This window comes from Brassica napus, chromosome A6, assembly GCF_020379485.1.
Source record: "Brassica napus cultivar Da-Ae chromosome A6, Da-Ae, whole genome shotgun sequence".
NCBI lineage: Eukaryota > Viridiplantae > Streptophyta > Magnoliopsida > Brassicales > Brassicaceae > Brassica > Brassica napus.
In genome coordinates, this window is record NC_063439.1 from 24,206,886 (window position 1) to 24,226,711 (window position 19,826).

The 19,826-nt window shown below is 39.3% G+C and overlaps 9 protein-coding genes and 1 pseudogene across 10 annotated transcripts; 2 read left to right on the forward strand and 8 right to left on the reverse strand.

Moving 5' to 3' along the window:
* The first annotated feature begins 298 nt into the window (after positions 1-298).
* Positions 299-1,935, forward strand: LOC106349121 (annotated as a pseudogene).
* A 68-nt stretch (positions 1,936-2,003) lies between these two features.
* On the reverse strand, positions 2,004-3,526 carry LOC106349120 (BAG family molecular chaperone regulator 8, chloroplastic-like). Its single transcript, XM_013789031.3, has one exon. The coding sequence runs from the start codon at positions 3,439-3,441 to the stop codon at positions 2,200-2,202; it is 1,242 nt and encodes a 413-aa protein (XP_013644485.2). The 5' UTR covers positions 3,442-3,526; the 3' UTR covers positions 2,004-2,199.
* A 777-nt stretch (positions 3,527-4,303) lies between these two features.
* On the reverse strand, positions 4,304-5,396 carry LOC106352337 (putative protein TPRXL). The gene has a single exon (XM_013791989.3). It carries the CDS (start codon positions 5,232-5,234, stop codon positions 4,563-4,565), a length of 672 nt encoding a protein of 223 aa, XP_013647443.1. The 5' UTR covers positions 5,235-5,396; the 3' UTR covers positions 4,304-4,562.
* A 287-nt stretch (positions 5,397-5,683) lies between these two features.
* Positions 5,684-8,249, reverse strand: LOC106349122 (pentatricopeptide repeat-containing protein At3g29290). 2 transcript variants are annotated; one of them, XM_013789036.3, is made up of 3 exons: positions 8,031-8,249; positions 6,310-7,949; positions 5,684-5,864 (listed from the first exon to the last, which is right to left on the reverse strand). In XM_013789036.3, the coding sequence occupies exons 2-3, from the start codon at positions 7,828-7,830 to the stop codon at positions 5,703-5,705; spliced, it is 1,683 nt and encodes a 560-aa protein (XP_013644490.2). In that variant the 5' UTR covers positions 7,831-7,949; positions 8,031-8,249; the 3' UTR covers positions 5,684-5,702. The 2 variants fall into 2 exon arrangements, with proteins under 2 accessions (XP_013644490.2, XP_013644488.2); XM_013789034.3 differs by having other exon boundaries at positions 5,684-5,867.
* Positions 8,144-9,716, forward strand: LOC106349123. The gene is made up of 6 exons (XM_013789037.3): positions 8,144-8,356; positions 8,434-8,556; positions 8,893-8,966; positions 9,056-9,135; positions 9,234-9,385; positions 9,499-9,716. The coding sequence occupies exons 1-6, from the start codon at positions 8,353-8,355 to the stop codon at positions 9,564-9,566; spliced, it is 501 nt and encodes a 166-aa protein (XP_013644491.1). The 5' UTR covers positions 8,144-8,352; the 3' UTR covers positions 9,567-9,716.
* Positions 9,669-10,692, reverse strand: BNAA06G30950D. The gene is made up of 2 exons (XM_013790678.3): positions 10,249-10,692; positions 9,669-10,172 (listed from the first exon to the last, which is right to left on the reverse strand). The coding sequence occupies exons 1-2, from the start codon at positions 10,594-10,596 to the stop codon at positions 9,915-9,917; spliced, it is 606 nt and encodes a 201-aa protein (XP_013646132.2). The 5' UTR covers positions 10,597-10,692; the 3' UTR covers positions 9,669-9,914.
* A 519-nt stretch (positions 10,693-11,211) lies between these two features.
* Positions 11,212-12,775, reverse strand: LOC106349124. The gene is made up of 2 exons (XM_013789038.3): positions 12,640-12,775; positions 11,212-12,401 (listed from the first exon to the last, which is right to left on the reverse strand). The coding sequence occupies exon 2, from the start codon at positions 12,292-12,294 to the stop codon at positions 11,542-11,544; it is 753 nt and encodes a 250-aa protein (XP_013644492.1). The 5' UTR covers positions 12,295-12,401; positions 12,640-12,775; the 3' UTR covers positions 11,212-11,541.
* A 423-nt stretch (positions 12,776-13,198) lies between these two features.
* Positions 13,199-13,724, reverse strand: LOC125575938 (egg cell-secreted protein 1.4-like). The gene has a single exon (XM_048735321.1). The coding sequence runs from the start codon at positions 13,699-13,701 to the stop codon at positions 13,360-13,362; it is 342 nt and encodes a 113-aa protein (XP_048591278.1). The 5' UTR covers positions 13,702-13,724; the 3' UTR covers positions 13,199-13,359.
* A 224-nt stretch (positions 13,725-13,948) lies between these two features.
* On the reverse strand, positions 13,949-15,326 carry LOC106349125 (UPF0301 protein TC_0483-like). The gene is made up of 2 exons (XM_013789039.3): positions 14,995-15,326; positions 13,949-14,873 (listed from the first exon to the last, which is right to left on the reverse strand). Exons 1-2 carry the CDS (start codon positions 15,137-15,139, stop codon positions 14,083-14,085), a joined length of 936 nt encoding a protein of 311 aa, XP_013644493.2. The 5' UTR covers positions 15,140-15,326; the 3' UTR covers positions 13,949-14,082.
* Positions 15,327-16,314: 988 nt separating this feature from the next.
* Positions 16,315-18,460, reverse strand: LOC106349126 (pentatricopeptide repeat-containing protein At3g29230). The gene has a single exon (XM_013789040.3). It carries the CDS (start codon positions 18,279-18,281, stop codon positions 16,488-16,490), a length of 1,794 nt encoding a protein of 597 aa, XP_013644494.2. The 5' UTR covers positions 18,282-18,460; the 3' UTR covers positions 16,315-16,487.
* Between the last annotated feature and the right edge of the window lie 1,366 nt (positions 18,461-19,826).

The following is a 19,826-nucleotide window of genomic DNA, read 5'->3' on the forward strand; positions in this document are numbered from 1 at the left end:
TGCTTTCTTTGTTTACTAAATGTATAAAGCGAGTTGGTTCAAGAGTAAATCTTATTAAAAATAAGTTAGGTTCGATCGTATATGTGATTTATAAATGATGTCAAAATAACTTTTAACCGTATCGATTTTATTGGCGTAACTAATTATAGCCGAGTAAGTAAAATATTAATTAAAAATAAATGAAATAAATATAATATAATTTTTTAAGAAGATCTATTATAAAAAAATTCACATATGAAAAAATATTGTAACTTCTGTTTTAGTTAAAGATACAATGATATTTTTCTATTAAAATTTTAATGGTAAAGTTAGTTAAAATAGAAATAAAATATAATACAAAAAGGGTTTAGGCAAATTTCCATTTAACTAATGGGAAAGAGAAAAAAGTAAAGATTGTTTCTTTTTCCCTGTCCTCTTATATATACATTCATCACCCCTTTGCTGTCTATCTGGTTGCTTGAAAAACACTATCCTACTATTCAGAAGTAAGAAGTTGAACAAGCTCTTGTTCCATCCCGAGACTCCTCCTCTCTCTCAAAGATGGCGCTGGAGAACATTGGTGCTTGCAACCGTAACGATGAGTTTTACAGGTACAAGATGCCTATGATGGTTACCAAAACTGAAGGCAAAGGTAACGGCATCAAGACCAACATTGTCAACAACGTCGACATTGCAAAGGCCTTGGGGAGACCTGCATCTTACACTACCAAGTTCTTTGGTTGTCAGCTTGGTGCTCAGTCCAAGTTTGATGAGAAGACCGGGACTTCACTTGTGAATGGATCTCACAGCACGCTTAAGCTTGCTTCTCTTCTGGAGGCTTTTATTAAGAGGTATGTTCAGTGTTATGGGTGTGGGAACCCTGAGACTGAGATTATTATTATTAATACAACAAAGATTCAGATGGTGAACTTGAAGTGTGCTGCCTGTGGGTATATCTCTGAGTGTGACATAAGGGATAAACTGACTACGTTCATTCTGAAAAACCCACCGGATGCCAAGGAGGAGGCCAAGGATAAGAAAGCTATGAGGAGAGCTGAGAAGGAGAGGCTTAAAGAAGGTGAAGCAGCTGATGAGGCCCACAAAAAGCTTAAGAAGAAAGCACCTTCTAACGGGAAGGAGAAGGCGTACAAGAACCATGCTTCTGATGAGAATATCAGCCCAAAGCGTGATGAGAGTGCAGATGAGGTGGATGATGATGATGATGATGATGATGGTATTCAGTGGCAAACAGATACTTCTAGAGAAGCTAGGAACAGTTGAGTGCTGCTACTGCTGAGATGGTGATGCTCTCTGTAAAAAAAGAAGAGGAGACGAGTCTCGTGCAGGAGATGAAAGAGTATCTGAAGGAAGGTTTACCTTTAAGCCAGCTCAAAACGTTCATCTCCTCTCTCTCTGAGCCTCCTCAAGATGTCATAGACGCACTTTTCAACGCTCTCTTTGATGGTGTGGGCAAAGAATTTCTCAACGAAGTTATGAAGAAGAAGAAGTACTTAGTGGCTGCAACGCAAGAGCAAGGATCACAGATGCATCTGCTCAACTCTATCGGATCATTCTGTGGAAAGAGTGGAAACGAAGAGGCGGCTAAAGAGGTGGCTCAGGTTCTTATGGCATTGTACGATGAAGACATTGTTGAGGAAGAGTTTGTGCTGGAATGGTACCAAAGGGGACCGAGCGGAGTGGACAAGAGCTCGCCTGTTTGGATGAATGTTAAGCCTTTTGTGGTGTGGCTACAGAGCGCTGAGTTCGAGTCCGAAGAGGAGGAGGATTGAGAGTTTCTTTTGCACTGTGACTGTTTCTAAAATCACTGTCTGACTTTTTATTATTATATAATTTTGCAAGTGGGTTGTTCGAACTAATTTCTTCTTGCTTTGTTTGGTTCTTGCATTGTTGTTACTTGGTTCTAATGATTATTGTGTTAATTGTGTGTTTGCGGAATTTGGTATTGGTCTAGAGGGGTTCTTAGTGCAAAATCTCGATGCAGAGATCTTTCCTAAACAATCAAATACTAACTTTAAGGTGGAATCTATTTGTCATAATGTTGATAAATGAGAGAACACAAAAATGAGCAAACTAAAAGAAAACTCTCACAGATTTTTCCAGAGGAAGTTGAAAACTAGTCTAAACCATCTGGTTATGTTACAGTTTCTACAACAATAAAGAAAGTTTCCTTATTGGGTTCAGGGAACAGACTCTCACAGCTCATTCGCTTTGGAGGGCTCTTGTAACTACGGCATCCCCTTCACTACCCTCTGAAGAAGAGACTTCAGTTTCACAACCACTTTCTTCTTCTTCCTTGGACACATATTTGATTCCCTCAACTTCATTCCTATTCTCTTTCTCGTCTCCATTTCCATCTTTTGATCCACTTACAGAATCATCTTCCTCGCTTATGCTTGACTCTGACGTATCCCCATAAACCTTATAAACGTTCCCATTCTCATCAAAGCTCACAGTTTCCCCTCCACTTCCTTCCACCAAAACCATGTTCCTTGTTTTCGAACCATGCTTCCTTTCATTGTCTCTGGACATCACTACAACCGAATCATTATTCTCTTCGCTCGAAGTTACGTCACAAACATTCCTGTCCTTATCAGACACCACGGGTTTTGCCTTGACTACATTGCCTTTCACAAACTTGTAGCTACTCTCATCACTCATGGAGTCCAACTCTTCTAGCTCCCCATTGCTAACAAACACTTTCCCCATTTTACCATCACAGCCTCTAAATTTGAACTGGCTACCCACAACAGAGCCATACCTCCTAACAGCACAATCATCAATGTACTGCAGAAACCTCACCAAATCTCTGCTCAATGATCTCTTACTACTTCGTATCATTGGATCAATCCTACCCTGAATCGAGTCAAGCTGCAGAAGCAAGTCTGTAGCTTTCCGAAAAACAACCTTGAAAAGGAAATGGGTTTTCCCAGAAACCGAAGATCTGAGAGACACGAAGCTGGATTTGATCAAAGCTAGTTCCTTTAGATGCCTGAATGATACGGACCTTCGAACAAGGAAAGACCGGAAACGCGTTTGAATGACACGCGCCGCGGAGTCTCTCAATGTAGAGTATCGATCTCGACGTTGGTCGTAGCGAGCTGCAAACTCGTTGAGAGACGACTCGAGATCGTCGATTTTGCGTAGGAGACAAGACAAGATAACATGGTCATCGTGTTCTCGTGGAACATTGGTCTTCTGATGCTGGTGGAAACCACCGTTGGATCTCCGACATGGAGTTTCGCAGGAGCAGGTTTGGTCGGGAGATTGCGTTTCTTGTCGCTGAGTCTGGAGGTAAGAAGCGACGAGATGAAGAAGATTATCAGGAGAAAGGTGGGTAGAATCTCCGTGGGTGCAGCAGCGTGATGACGTGGCGACTGGAGGGATGATGTTGACGTGGTGGTTTTGGCGCCGTACGCAGGCGTGGTGGTGACGGGATGCCATGGAATCGACGGCGGGGTTTACTAGAGACTCTATGGTGGTGGATTTGACCAATTATCGATCCCGTGAAACTGAGAGAGAGAGACAGAATAAGACAAAGGAGCTTGACAAACGTCACGCGGTCCGTATCATGTATTACAACCCGGCACGCATTTCACCTTGTTGACCGGTCGAACCAAACCGGATGCTAAACATAACTTTGATTTTTTCTTTTAACTTTTTTGTGCCGTTAATATTTATTTATTTGTGTTATATTATTTGTAATTGATAATTTAATTTGATGGTTCTACTTGTTTTATAAATTTCTCTTATTAAACTACGAATAGATCAAATTTTCTACCACTCAAAACTCAAGATTTTTTATGTAAATATTTTTTTAATAAAACTACTAAACTATAGAATGTTCCATGGATTTTATTATATAAGTGGATTTATTTTAGTGTACGCTTTTATAATAAAATTTCTCTATTTTCAGAAGAGAATATAGAAATGTTATTTTCATTTTTAAATATAGAAACAAAAAATAGTTGTCATTAATTTTTTTATCATAGAGTCGACACCAGAATAAATTCAACTATATAATAGAGATTTATATTCTAGAAAAAAAATAGAAATATACATGTAGAGATGCTTTTAGTCACTGAACCATAGAGAATCATCACTAACATCCATCAATAATATGAAGGTTATGTGCAATGTATAGGACCAATGAGTAGTCAATAAAAGGAATAAGTGAATCACTCAATTCAATTTTGACTTTTTCTCTTTGTTTCTTTTGTTCTTGATTCAACAAACAACTTTCCATTAATCTAAATCCGAATACAACTCAGCATATATTGTTTCACCAAGAATTGTCACCATAGAATAAAGCTTAAAATAAGATAAAGTTTACAGCTTTATCTTGCTTTCGAGTTATTGATTAAAAACTGTTTTTCTTTTTGGGTTGTCTTACAGAACACAGAAAACGACATAAGAAGGAAACTCTGGTAAAAAAAACAAGCGTGGCTTGGGTCATCGCGCCATAATATTGTCATACACATTCCAAGACAATGTCCAAAAATTTAATTTAAAAAAAAACAAAAACATGAATCATCTCATTAATTAAACTAATAAACAAACACACACTACCACGACGGAGAAGTATACGACGGCGAACCAGACGACGTAGACAAGCCACCGTCTTTGTCCTTCTCGTTGTTTGACTCACTACCCGAACTCTCCAACGACCTCGCATTGGTTAACGAAACAGAACATGCCTTCTCAGGAAGATCCTTCATTGGAGTCAGCGTCGGTGTTACATTGTTATCTTCCTCGCCGGAAGAAGAAGAAGAGGAGTCTCCGGTCTCGAGCCTGGACGGTGAAGACTCAGGGGTCTCGAAAGGCGTGGTTGGTTTACTCGTAGCGTCGTTAGAGTACATCGGGTTCGATATGTAGATGAAGTTATCAACGGGTGCAGGGGAAGCTGGTAAGGATGAAGACTCATGGTGAAGATAGGTTTTGTTGGTTGTTATGAGGAAAGGGTTTGGAGTTTGAAGGACGCCTGTGGTTAGAGGATTGGTGTTAGATGGTGAAGGGTCGTTGGCTGTTGAAATGGCTTGAGCGAGGCTTGTGGTGTTTGCAGCGGCGGTGATTGTGGTGGTGGGGAGGGTGAGGGAGTGATTACGGCGGCGGCGGCGGCCGAGTAAGAGAGAGCAGTAGAGTTCGGCTAGTAGTACTAACACTAAGCTTAGAACCATTACTAAGCTCACTACCATAACCATGGTTGCCGCCATTATCACCTTCGACGAGCTATTCATCTTTGGTCTATTTTTCTTACTCTCTTATCTTTTGTGGGGCTGAGTGTATACAGAACATAGAGGAGGTGAAGAGAGGTGAGTGGTAAGAAGCATGTTTTGTTTTTTGGCGGGAAAGTCTGCTTTATCAGAGAGTCTGTGGGCCTGTGGTGGTGAGGTGAGGATTGGGTACGAGGAACACGAGGCTCTCTGTTTTACGAGCTTCATAACATGCACATCGAGGGAGGAGGGCATTACTGTAACTTCAGATTCAGTCACCATGTGGATTTCAGAAGATGAGAGAGGAGAAAAGGACAACTTGAGTTAAAGCATCTCAAAAGCGCTTGTAATAAATGAGTTTGGATCATTCACGAAAGTAATAACAAGTATCTTTGTCTTAGATTATGATACTGGTCATTACATGAACAATTGAGTAGACAAAAAACAGTATCTCACATTAAACCTCTTTTTTCTTTTTACACATTAAACTTTTTAATGTCTCTTCAAGTTCTGTAGCATCATAGCTCGAGTTTTACCATCCGGTTCTAGACCCATCTCTCTCATTTCCACATACAGCTCCTTTGCTAACTTAAACTCTCGTCTTAAACACATTCCATGTATAGCAGCGTTGTAAAGCGACACATCTGGTTCCACCTTCTGTTCAAGAAACAAACAAACATTAAATCAAAATCTATTCTAACTCGGCATGGGAAAAAAAAAACCGGAACCGACCCGAAATACTTAAAACTGAAACAGACCGAAACCTTCAAATACTTAAACGGTTCCTATATTTCTATATTCGAACCGAACCGGAACCGAGGTAATTTACCTGACTTATTCGAATTCCTGAAATAACTGAACCGAAACCAAAACCAAAACCAAATGGTAACCGAATTTTTTTCCTAGTATTTTTTAATTCCTAATTTTACTATTCAAACCGAACCCAAAACTATCCAAACCGAACCGAATAAAGGTCATATAGTAATTGGATCCTTTAACCCCCTACCCAAGTTACCCGATATTTAAAATACCCAAACCGATACACCAAACGCCCATGACTACTTCTAATAATGCACATTTGAGTCACAAAACTTATTACCTTTAGTATATCTTTAACCTCTCCCCACAGTGAACCCCAAGAGCAACTCCTTATAAGAGACAGATACGTAAACGTGTCTGGATCACAACCCCTTATCACCATATGCTTATACACTCGCAACGCTACTTTAGACTGCCTTGACTTCTCGCAAGCGCTTATCACCAGATTATACGAAGAAGTCGAAACCGTCACCCCCGAACCTTCCATCTCATACAAAAGCTTCACAGCCTTCTCCCAAGAACCAAGCTTCTGGCAAGACACCAACGCCGTGTTGTACAGATACTCATTCACACAACACAGCCCTTCGCTTCTCACCATATCAAACAGCTGGAGAACATCATCGTACCGGTTCGCTTTGTACAAACCCGTGAGCAACGCGTTCCAAGTGTACTCATCAGGTTTATGCCCCAAAGACTTTACAACAACACTGTAAACCTTAAACACCAATCCCACTTTCCCAGCCTTTGCTAACGAGTTGATCAGTGCGTTGCACGCTACTAGATTAGGCTTCATCCCTTTCTTTAACATGCTCTGAAAGATCTTCAACGCCAAGCTCCATCTCTCTTCCTTTGTACACGCGCTTATCATTGCCTGCATTGCGTCCTCTCTAGGAGATACGTTGTTCTTAACCATCTCGTCGTATGCATCTAGAGCCAGCTCGCTTCTCCCACACCGAACGAAGATGCTAACGAGAAGAGAATATGTAACCTCGGTTCCAATTAGACCATCGCTTTGCATAACTCTCCATACCCTCTCTGTCTCCTGCACGTTGTTCACCCGTCCGGATAGAGAAACCACGGTGTTGTATAGCACAACGTCGAAGTGGCTCTTGTGTTTGGGGTCCTTTTCTAGCTCTCTAAACGTTCTTAGCGCAGAGTCGCAACCCTTTAGCTCTGAGACAGCTTTCAACAGCAAGGTATAAGTGTGGCCTGTGAGGTTGTCCTTTGTTGTCATGAAGTCAAAGACGGTGAAGAGTTTCTGAAGGTTTCCATTCCTCAAGAGGCACGAGAGAAAGGAGTTGCAGGCGTGGGGGTTGGGTTGTAAACCTGAGAGTCTCATGGAATCAAACAGCTCTGATGCGCTTTTGACTTTGTCCAACCTGCTGAGTTTGAGAAGTCTCTTTGATAACATCTCCTCGTCCCTCTCTTCTAAGTAATGTATCCTACTCCTACATGCTTCAGGCTTCTCTTCTAAATTATCTTCCACAAACAAACCGCAAAGATTTTCTTTCAATCCGCATTCCAAATCCAAAGCCATGGTTTCACCGTTGGAAGATCTTTCTAGCTTACTGGAGCATACTCTCGTTGCTATTAATGAAAAAGACTTCATTTTTACACTAGCATGAACTAGACGCCTTCGTTTCAGCTTCATGGCCGTTGCAAAGTCCAGCGAGTGACTCCTCAAAGACCAATGGCAACTTCTTCTCCAGATACAGCTGCTATTCTTGAGGGAATAACATCCATAGTCCAATTGGTTCGATGTAGAAGTGATGGAGACGGGACTCAACCAGACATCACCCATGATTTTTACTAAGAAACACCAAAACTGCAGAGCAAACTATACCTCCCAACTTTTAACACATGAGCTGAGAGAACATACTCTTTAGATATGAACAAGGCTGAGAGATTACTTCCTAGGTCCTACACAGTAAAAAGATGACAACTTTAGTGAAAGGATTCACTTAATTAAAAATCCCCACTGCACGGCTAAAGCAAACAAACCTCAAAGTTACTTTATCAAAGAAGCTCAGCTACGTAATGATCAGTACCAAGAGAGTAAACAGACATGGAAACCAAACCAAAACCAGATTCTTCCGGTTGAATTGATGAATCGAAAAGCCTGTTTGAGGGAGTGTTGAGAGACTTGAGACGATGAGGGAGAAGATACAACAGAGAAGCCTTTTGAAAAGACAAAATGATCCACACACAACGACGTCGTTTGGAGGGCTCAAACGCAGCCGTTTAATGTAGCTGAAGCTTAAAACATCCCAAAAGCCGACGAACACAGAGAGAGACTGAAGCGACGAAGTTTGAACATCCAACAATGGGTAAAGTTTCTTACTTTAATTTCGAAATTGTTTCGGAGAGTGTCTGTTTGATTTGGTGAAGGTGTGTTTGGCTGCAGATGAGGAAAGAGAAGGAGAAGTGAAGGAAGGAGTAGCGTCAATAGCTTTATTGCCATGTGGTTCCATCTCTGGCCATTTCATTCACACGCCTCTCTCCATCTGCTATGGCCTCCATGGCACTGGTACTCTCTTTTAATAGTCTTTTTTTAGTGTGCACAAAATGATCTTTTTGTTTGGTGAGTCTTTTTTGCAATTACAAAATGTGTTCTTGTTATCCATTTAGCTTCGGTTTGATCAAAAATGGTTTGGTCCTGAAGCATGTTAATAATTAAAAGTTTATCAAACTAAGACTTAATCATGTACTAGTTAGAACCTTTTGATACTAGGATTGGTTGAACATGATATAAATTAGCTTAGGAGCGTCAAAGGAGGTGATCTAAAATTGCCTTGGAATCTTCATACTATTGCACGCTTCTGCGTTTTGTTGTATGATTGATATTTTCTTTCTATTTCCAAAGAACTGGCTTGCGAGACTGAGTGCAGCCGCGGTGAGGATTATCGGTTGATCAAGCTCACCATCATTGACTTCAACGTATGACTTTACCGCTTCTAACCCTTTAACACAGTTTGTATTGAGCTTGTTCCTGACTTTGCTTCCTGTGATATTTCATGAAATATAAGAGTAAAAAGGAACAAACAGTTGTAGTTGAGTGCAAAGGTCACGATGCTGCTCGAATTAATAATGTCGAGCATGCTCACGGGTAAGTCAAAATTAAGTTGAATATAAAACGCCATTCTATGTGATTCTGTTAAATAAATATAACTGAGCTCTATGTTTATCACTTTTGTCTTTAAAAAGGTGGGAGGAAGATGTGATAGGATTAGTCGAACAAAAACATGGGAAGAAGAAAGTTTCTGTTTCGTTCGAGTGTGAGACACTGAAGGCAGATAAAGCAGCAGAGGACCACATCAGACAGTTCATGCCCAAATTAGCTGGACTTGATGCTGTTAGTAAGTATAACCAACTATCTCCTTCTTGTTACCATCTCATTATCATCATGGTTTCTTTGCTTTGTTGGATCAACACAATCTAAATGACTGCAATGATTGTGTGATTCTTGCAGTTAACATTGGACCAATGAAGATCTCTGGGCTTGATTTTGCTGCAGTGGAAGATGAACACAGAAACTAAGACAGAACAGAACTAGATTTTGCTAGTGCAGTGTCAGTCAAGGATCTATTAGAACTTAATTTTAAGAGTGAAAGAAAACAAAATCTTTAGACACTTTTCTCATGTTATGCTATTAGAACTTATTTTAAAATTATTTTTGCTTAGGAATCACTCACTTATACAGAGCGGTTACAGTCTATCTTTTACTTAATAGATCTAGATCGATCCATAGATCTATTGATTGGCCTATACCAATCTTGGTTTTATTACAACCAACACAAAAATCTCTAAATTATTAGCTAGCCTTTGAATAATAATATATATATGTATAGTGGCAAATGAACGTAGTAGATAAGCCTCTGAGAGAGATCAAGGTAGCTTGACTTTGTCTACACCAACTGTAGTATTTGAAGCCGCCTCGGTCTGGATAGCAGTCTCCACGAATTGAGTCGTCACTGTCTCCCATCTGGTGATCGTTTGTTTAATCTCAGTTTTTTGTTCTGCTGTCACCGCCACTGACCCCTCTACCTTGCCTTGGTTTGCTTCAATGATTTTCTTGTGGATGGCTTCTAACTCTTGCAGTGACTTGGCCACCTCTTGTTGGTAGGTCTCCATCGATTTCTTCACCTATAACATCCCACGAGAACATGAAGATGATGGATAGATACATAAAGAGTTTTCAAAGAGATCGAGTTTAGTTTACCTCTGGTGACTTGCCAGTAAACTTTGAACCAATGAAAGACACTGCATCAGATATTTTGCCCGCAGCTGTAGAGAAGAAACCTTTCTTCTTTTCTTGAGTAACCTTTGCGGAGGCTACCATTGTAGCCTTTAGTTTCTCGAAGAAAGACTTGTATTCCTCCTTTGGAGGACACTTCTTCTCGAGTTTCATTATGAACTCCATGACTTCTTTGGATGTCTCAGCCTCCAGTTCTGCCACTGTTGTGCTAGAGGTGGTGGTGGCGGTGGTGGCACTTGAAACATGTTCCATAAAGGTCACTGATGCAAAGATAAAGGTGAAACATAATAATAATAACTGAGCTCTTGCCATTGTTTTATGTTTTTTTGTGGTTTTATATTTTGTATTCTTTTTTGTTTTGTTTTGGTTTAAAATGAAGGAGTAAGTTTGAAGAATGAATGGATTGGTAATGGAGTTCTTTTGTGTGTGTTTTTATAGTTATGTTTAGTGTTCTATTTTTAGAATCATTTGTCCAATGACCATTGAGAGTTTAGTGGATCAAGCTCCAAATAATAGTAAACAGTTTCGTGGCTCTTAATAATGGACTCTGAGAAGTGAGAACTTTTCAAACCTATCATCTGTTTTTGTATGTTATCTTCGATGTGCACGGTCTTAGACATATACGTCTCACTAATACTAAACTCATAAATAGTCTATTTTCTACCTAAAATGGACTATAGTGTCAGATCACTTGTGAACAAAGGAGTTCTAGTGTTAAGATCTCATAGCATAGTTGCATAGACAAGTAAAGGCTTCACTATTATGAGAAATGAGCTGAAAGAGGTTTTAGAAAGTCTTGAGAAGAAAGTTACTATGCTTGTGAGTTTTGTTAGTTCAATGTGTGTGTACTCAATACTCATTGCCTTCTTTCAGATGAAGTGATGGCTGATGCTTCTGAAGAGAAAAAAGAATCTTGCTCTCATCTAATGACTAAGAAGTAGTTTTGGGTTTTGACATTCGCATTAGCTCGTGTAATGACGAGCATTTCACACACAAATCTTATTGAGACAAACCTCAAGGCAGATCCTCAAATATTACAATACTACTATTAAACTCCTACAAGGAGAGCCCTTACAACACATGGACATGTCCTTTCTCCAACTCCCATAGAGCAACAATGCAAACCAAAAACTACATCTACATATATAGATAAAGAAAGACCGGTAATTACCAAATCATCATATACTTACATAGAGGCTGGGCTTTAGGACTAACTCGTTGAAGAAAAGTCGTCGAATAAATAGAAACACTTATACTTCATGTGACAATCTCCCTGACGAGCCAGTCAAGACAAGGATAAGCGAAGTAGAGGATGAGAAACGAAGGTAGAGCCAGCAAGAGAGTGACTAGAATGTACATAGCCAATATGGCTGCACTGGTGGGTATCGCATAGAGTACAATCAGCAGAAAGATAACAACCAATGGGAACTTTGCTGTCAACTGAACAAAGAACACCAGAGACTTCCTCAAAGAAGTTTGTATGTTGTCCCTTTGAACGCCGCGATGATCATTATTAACAAAGCCTGATGGTTCAGGCTGAGCACGGTGATGGCCGCGATGGTGGAGACACGGAGGTGGTGGCTGCTCCCTTGTATCGGTTTGATAACTGCGTCTCTCGCCATTCATCCTCTCGACCATCCACAGCACAAAGTAGTTCTTACGAGGGAACCTAAGAGCTCCCCTGAAGACGAGGCGAAAGGACAAAAGGTTGCACCAAGGACACGAGATGAAGAGAGGGAGCTGAACAGGGTGTGTAGGTAGTTTCACAATAGCCCACTGAAGTCCCAAAATGCAGTTTTTGCACATCGTGTGGCCGCACCATAACACGTAAGGAACGTTTTCGACGATGTTGAATGATTCCCAGCAGATAGGACACTCGAGACCTTCTTCTTTGCTCCCTACTGATGATGCATCGTCGTCTGAACAGTCCACATGAGTATGGTGGAGTGGTGGTGGTCTTCTTGCTTCGTTTCTCGGTCCGGTGAGATAACTCGACGCTATATTCCACATTTTCTAGTATCAGATAAAAGCCAAGAAACTGATTCTACTAATACACAACTTCGAGTTTCATGAAGCTCCCATGGTGGAAGAAGAGAGGAGGCCTCCAAAAATGCATACTGAAACAATATTAATGCATAAACATTTGTGAAAAAATGAAATATATTTAAATAGAAAGATTCGATTTTTATGGTTAGAATCGATTATCATTTGAAGCTGTTTTGTATTAGATCTTAAAAAGCTTGATCCTTTCTTCATCTTTTGAGCTAAATCTAAACTCTATTTCAGATTCAACATTCAATAGGCAAAGAACCCAATATCAATATAATATAATTGAAAAGAAGATAAAGATCGTACCGATTCTCTTCGAGGAGATTCTGCGCCGCGAAAGATTCAAGCTTTATCTCTATGGATTTCGCAAAGTGAGCTTTTTGTTTCGCACGTTGAAGAAGAAGATGATGCTCGATGCTTTTTTCGAAAACGACGCCGTTTCTATCCAAAGATATTTTGAATATTTTTTTCATACAGACTAATGGTTAGATTAATCAAAAGACTAATAGGAGTTATTGGTTGTTGTATTTTAATGGATTTGAAAATCCAAACTAAATCTAGTGTTATTGGTTCTGTAATTTTTAAATCTGTATTAAAATCATGTATTATTGGTTTAATAATTCATAAATTTTATATCAAATCAAGTGTTATTTAATCGTACCGATTTATTAATATATTTGATTTTATAATGGATTTGAATGGATTTGTTTGAATTTTTTAGTTAAAATACAAAGACTCAAATCTGAGGAAAAACCTCCGGATTTGCATATTTTACTTGGATTTATAAATACTATATTAATTTCTAAATCAATCAAAATATATAAAACAATAACACCTCAACAACATTAGATTGCCAAACCTTTTGTGTGTGACCAAAGGCAACAAATGTCTATGAACTTGGTAAGAAATTCATTTTTATTAGATATGATATTTAATAAGACTTGGGGGAACAATTAATAGAACAGTGATTATTCCATAAACTTTTCTAAAAATAAACAAATGGTCCAACTTCACTATCACTTATGATTAGGGTAAGTTTGGAACAAGGTTAGCACAATTGTCTTTAAGAAGAGGTGGGAAGAAGGGGTTCAAAGGGAACATGTGAGGCCAGCAGTTTGCATCTATGGTCGAAAACGCCTTGCAACACGCGGTTCCAACGTGTCCAAACTTGCCTGAGAAAACCGATTGGAAGAGTTCGAGTACACATCCATGGACGTTGAAGAGAGATGACCAGCATTTCTCTAAGTCGATGGGAAAGCTAGGTGGAGATTCTGATCGTGGTGGTTGGTCATGAGCCGCTCCTTGAGTGATCAGAACCGCAAGGCATAGAACTACAACTAAGACTAATGCTCTTGACGTGTGTTCCATCTCTCTCTCTCTCTGATTGTATAAACTTTGTATGTTCTTCCTTTTCTCTTTTAAGATTCTTGTATGATTTGTATATTATATGATCACAAGGTTAGAATTTATAGGGTAAGATATTAGAAACAACAAGTTATTCAAAAGTAACTCATGCTATGTATTAAAGTCATTCTCTATTAAGTTGTTCAAAGTAACTCATGCTATGTATTAAATTTATTCTCTACTAAGTTTTTCAAAAGTAACTCATGCTATAGAGAGTAGAAACACTCAATACTCATTAAATTAGTGTTGAATCCTGAATACATACATACATTAATAAAAACATACACAATAGTCATGACTCACTGATATAACCATTAGTACACAAACCATTACAGAAACAAGAGTTTAGATAACAGAGCCAGTTTGAGGACCAATAAGCCCCAAAACCTCATCCCAAAGACCATGACTCTGAACAGCAGAACCAAGCTCAACAACACTCGAGCTACAAGCAGCCACAGTCCAGTACCCTCCCAAGATCTCTGCTTTCAGCTGCTCCTTCTCCCAACCACAATACCCATCAAAGAATCTCATCTCACTTCTCCCCACCAGCTTCCTCTTCACCATCTCTGCAGCCAACCCCACACTCTCTCTCGTCCCGTAGTACAACCCTTTCATCACTTGTCTGAACACTCCGCTCTTCGCGACCTCGTTGTCCCCGCCGCTCCTCGGACTCACCAGGAACAGCCCTTCTTCCAAAGGTCCACCAAAGAAGAGTCTCTTGTCCGAAAACGTTCCCGCCACGTCTAAGACCGTTGATTTAGTCTCCTTGATGGACATAAGCGATGGACGGTTGAGGATGACTCCTATAGGACCTGAGGGTCCAACAGAGAGGATGAGGATCACAGTCTTTTCGAAGATGTGGACTCCATCTAGCTTCTCTGTGGCGATTAGGAGACACCCTGGCTCTGGCTCGTGGATCTTGTGTGCCCATTTGTTTCCAACTGTGATCAGTGTGGACGATGACGGATAGTCAACCACCATGTCAGGGTTAGACCAAGAGGAGGACGAGTCCTTCTCAGAGGTTGCAGCTTGCTCTCCAGCTACCAGCCTTGCCCTGAACTCTCTCCAGTCAGCATCTGCTGTCGAGTTGTTGACGCAATCATCGTCCAGTGGCTTCCATGAATCCGAAAGAGAACCTATATTCAACCAAAATGCTCTCGTCAGGCTTGAAACAGCTACAAGTAATATACTAAGGCCATGCTTATGAATAATACAATCCTCATAGATGAACATGACCATGAAAAGTATATTACTTACAATTTACAGAGATCGGAGAAGCAAACTTCCTGGTGAGAAACTGGCAAGAACTTCTCTTGGGGCATGAAAAGATTCTGGGTTTGATGAAGGAGACAAGCTCTTTGACACCAGAGATTGATCTTGAGGTAAGAAAACAAGCATCCATGTTTACTCTCTCTTTCTCTTTTTCTCTGTCTCAATTCACTTTAGACAGAGCATAAAGTAACGTCTACAATATAAGATAGTGAACAGATGAGAGCCAAAGCTGAAGTGTTTGGTTCTGAGGATCCTAGTCAGAGGTATGGGCAAATGGATATGCTTTAACCTTATAACGTGTTGCTTGTATTTAAAGGTCTACATTTGCATATGCCTTTGGATATTGGATAAGAAACAAAATCTTTTATCAAACTTTTTAAAAAAAATATGATGTGTAGGGCTAGTGGCCACTCATCATCATTGTAGTTACTTACCCACTCCTGTGGAAAAGATAAAAAGAACATACAATTATTACACCCAACCTACTAGAAGATTAATGATCTAAAACACCTAGAAAGGTGATTTTTATGTGTCAAAAACTTGGATCAATCATAAAATGTGTTTGCAGAAGTGAAAAGTTAATGATCTTATGAGTCTAAAGACTTTTGTTTGTACATCCAAAAGTCAAGCTACAACCACATAAACAATAGCGGATTTTTAGTACAAATCAATAAGGGCACTATCAGTGGTCCTGTTTTCTCTATTATTGCATTACTATTTTCGATAGAAATCATTTCAAAAAGAAGATTTAAGATCAACTCAAAATCATTTAGACATTGATTGTTGTAATAAAATAAACCTCACGGGTTTGTTCAAATATGACTATTTAAACACCAAGTCCAACAACTACATAGCTTGTCTAAGGAAAACACATCACCGGCAACACGTCATCGTATGAACGTCATTACAATAACGATCATCTGTTTGAATTGTCATTAGCTGTTACCTGTTCAAGTTCTAGGGAACCACCTAACCATAAGATTTGTTTAATCTTTTTTTCCAGAAAGTTGCAGAGGATCAACTACTTAGTTGCGTGCTAAGGTAACAACATCACCAAAATACGTCATCGTTACTGACGTCTATACTGATCATCAATGGAATTGTCATTAGCCTTTTACAATTCAAGTTCTACGCAGCACCTAACCATAAGTTTTATTGCGACTATTACTAATACTCACAGTGAGGTTCCATGGGAGTTTGAACGTCTATTGTTTGATCTTCTTGGTTGACGACAAGAACCTGTTGTGGGACTAAGACGCAGAACCTCCATCTCTGGAGTTAAAGAGTTAGTATTGCAAAATCAAATCCATCTCAAGATTATTAATAAATCATGCTGTATATACATCACTCCAACTCATCTAGTTTTGGGGATTACAAGGATAAAACCATCTTTGTGTTCCTTTGGAAAATGAACTACAAAATATATGGCCTTAACTTTGACCAAATTACTGTATCATAAACAATAAACTAAGCAGAGGTTATCCAGTAGCAACCAGCTCACCGGTATCTGGAGGTTCGATTAGACTACCTAGCACCTGGTATATTTGATCAGAATCTGGGTGTGATTTGTCAAACACTGTGAATTCGTGTATCCCATCTTCCAAATGAATCAAGCTAGCTCCAGATGGTTTCTCTACTCCCATACTCTTCATCTTCGACCTTATATTAGCAACCCCTTTCCAATCTTCTGCTGCTGCGTAAATATTTGACAGCAGCGAGTAGTTCCCCGGATCAGAAGGGTCTAATCTAACCAGACGATCCAGGACTTCTTTAGCAATGTCCACCTCGTTATGCATCCTGCACGCTCCAAGAAGAGCACCGAAAATCACAACGTTTGGTTCCATAGGCATTGTTTGGACGACCTTGATCGCTTCCTTTAACCTCCCACCTCGACCTAATAGGTCAACAAGACAACCGTAGTGTTCGATTTCTGGAACAAGTCCATACAGTTTCTCCATGGAGTAGAAGTAATCTATGCCTTCATCGACGAGACCTGCGTGATTACATGAACACAAAACAGCAATGAAGGTGACTTTATCCGGACGAACTCCTTCCTTTCCCATTCTCGAAAAAAGCTCAAGCGCTTCCTTTCCGTGGCCGTGAACACCAAGACCCTGAAGCATAGTGTTCCAAGAGACAAGGTCCTTCTTGGGCATGTTGTTAAATACATCAAACGCTTTTTCTATGCTCCCACACTTTGCATACATATCAAGTAGCGCATTTAACACATGAGCATTAGAACTGAGGTTAGACATTCTTATCATGGAGTGAACCCTCATCCCTAATCTGAGCAAACCAGACTCAGCGCAAGCAGCCAAGATACTAATCGCAGCCGCAGAATCAAATCTCAGTCCTGCATTCACCATCTCGTCAACTAACTCATCAGCCTCCTTTACAAGCCCCTTCTCCGCATATCCAGCAATGATAATAGTCCACGTGACCACATTCTTAACCGGCATCTTATCAAACATAATCCTCGCCATTTCCATATCTCCAGCTTTACTATACCCCATCACCAACGTCGACCAAGATACAGTACTCCTCTCAGGCATCACCTTAAACAGCTCAAACGCTTCACTCATATCTCTACACCTCGCGTACCCATCCAACATCGTGTTCCAGCTAATCAAATCCCTCTGAGGCATTTCATCGAACAGCTTCCGCGCATCCCTCAACTCCCCTGCCTTCACAAGCCCACTAAGCATCGAGTTCCAAGTCACAGTGTCCCTCTCCCCCATCTTCACAAACAGCTTCATCGCCGCTTTAACACCCAAACCACCGCACCTCGAATAGCAATCGATAAGCGCATTGGGCACGTAAATATCAGACCAAAGCCCCAATTTTTCGATGTGGGTGTGTATCATCTTCACCACAGGGAACCAAGATTGGCCCGAACAGGCTTTGAGGAGAAAAGGGTACGTGAAGTTATCACCGTAAAGGCCGAATCTTTGCATCTCGAAGAAAAAGGAGAAAGCTTGGTGAGGCTGAGAGTTTAAAGCGTGAGCTCTAATCATCGAATTGCAGAGATGGACGCTGGGTTGTTCGATTTGATTGAAAACCCTAACGGCTAGAGTTAACTGACGGCAGAGAGTAAGAGCGGAGATTAGCTTCGGCGCGATGCTTAGGTCTTGGTGGAGGTTTCGTCGAATGATCTGGGCGTGGAGCTGCTTTACTTGGGCTAAATTGGCGCACCTGGGAAGTTCGTGGAGTTTCTCCTGGAAGATTCTCCGGGAAGAAACCAGCGACGGCGCTCGGACCGGTAAGGAAGTCATGGATGTCGGCTGCAGGAGCGGCCGTGGGGGTGGGGATGGTGGTCTGATTGTGTGTAGAGGCGCAATGGTGGCTTTGGGGAAGATGATTCTTACAGAAACTGGATATGTCTCTGTCTCTCCAATAGTACTTATCTGTAATATGTATATGACATTGTGTATAGGTATGGCTGAAACCGTTGGGTTAGGTTCTGAACAAAAATATTATCTTTGGCAATGTTTACAACTGCTCTGCACCGCAGTTAACAGTAACAAAAATCTCTACATATATCATATATTTATACGTTTTTATAACTGTTAAAACCGCACCGCAGTTGAACCGCTTGTAGAACCGCAGTCACCATTTGGAACCTTTGTATTTTTGTACAAATCTTAATTAAACTCTACCATTAGTTTCTTAAGACTATAGTCACGCCAGGGACCCAAAAGGGGTTGGTCATACCTAGGATGAACCAAATGTAAATGACTATTCAGTGGGAACTTGTCTTTTCTTTTTCCAACAACCTTCATAAACTAAATCAAATTTGGTAGATAGAAAGTCATTCGAATAACTAATTTAGTTGTAGCATACATGTAAAAAAAATATTTAGTAGATAATAGAAAGATTATTCAAATAAGTCATTTAGTTTTAACTTAAATGTAAAAATATAATATATGTTTTCAGTATTTTTTTAACTAGTGTCGGACGCACAAGTTTTGCTTAGACTATCTCCAATGGTACATAATAATTTTTTTTTTTTCACTCTAAAATAAAATAATTTGAATTTTCTCAAATAGTTCACTCAATAATATAGCTATTATATAATAGAGTGGAATACAAAGTAATGTTGTTTTTTTACTCTATTATAAAGTGAACCATTGAATCAAATCCAACTATATAATAGAGTTATTCTATTTTAGAATGAACTATAGAGAAAATTATTGTGTACCATTAGAGATGCATTTAGACGCTAGGCTTTCTAAATTCGTACTGATTATTTTCTAAACTGCCTACATATTTATAAAATACTATAAATATATATATATATATATATATATATATATATATATATATATATTATGGTTTATTAATTATAGTTATTAATATATTATAGTATAGAATCTTATGAGATAAATTATATAAATTATATTTGTAAATTATGATATTTAACATTATACATAATATATATTAATTATATTGTTATATTTTATAAACGTCAAAGCCACTTAATTAATAATCTAGACGTCTCATAATATATTAATTATATTGTTATATTTTATAAACGTCAAAGCCACTTAATTAATAATCTAGACGTCTGATTAAACATTTTAGCCGTTAGGTATTGATTGACCATCCCTTTATTGTGTAACGCTTTCTTGAATACTGCTTTTAGCAAGCAAGTCCACAAGAATATTATAAGTACAAGAAATTAAAAGAAAACTAAAATTCTCCAAAAAAAAAATAATCTAAAGTTACAATAATAATCTGATTTTGAACTAAAAGGAAGTCAATTGAGAGGATACTCAATCATCTTGAACAGAACGGAATACTCTATCTCGAATTGAGTA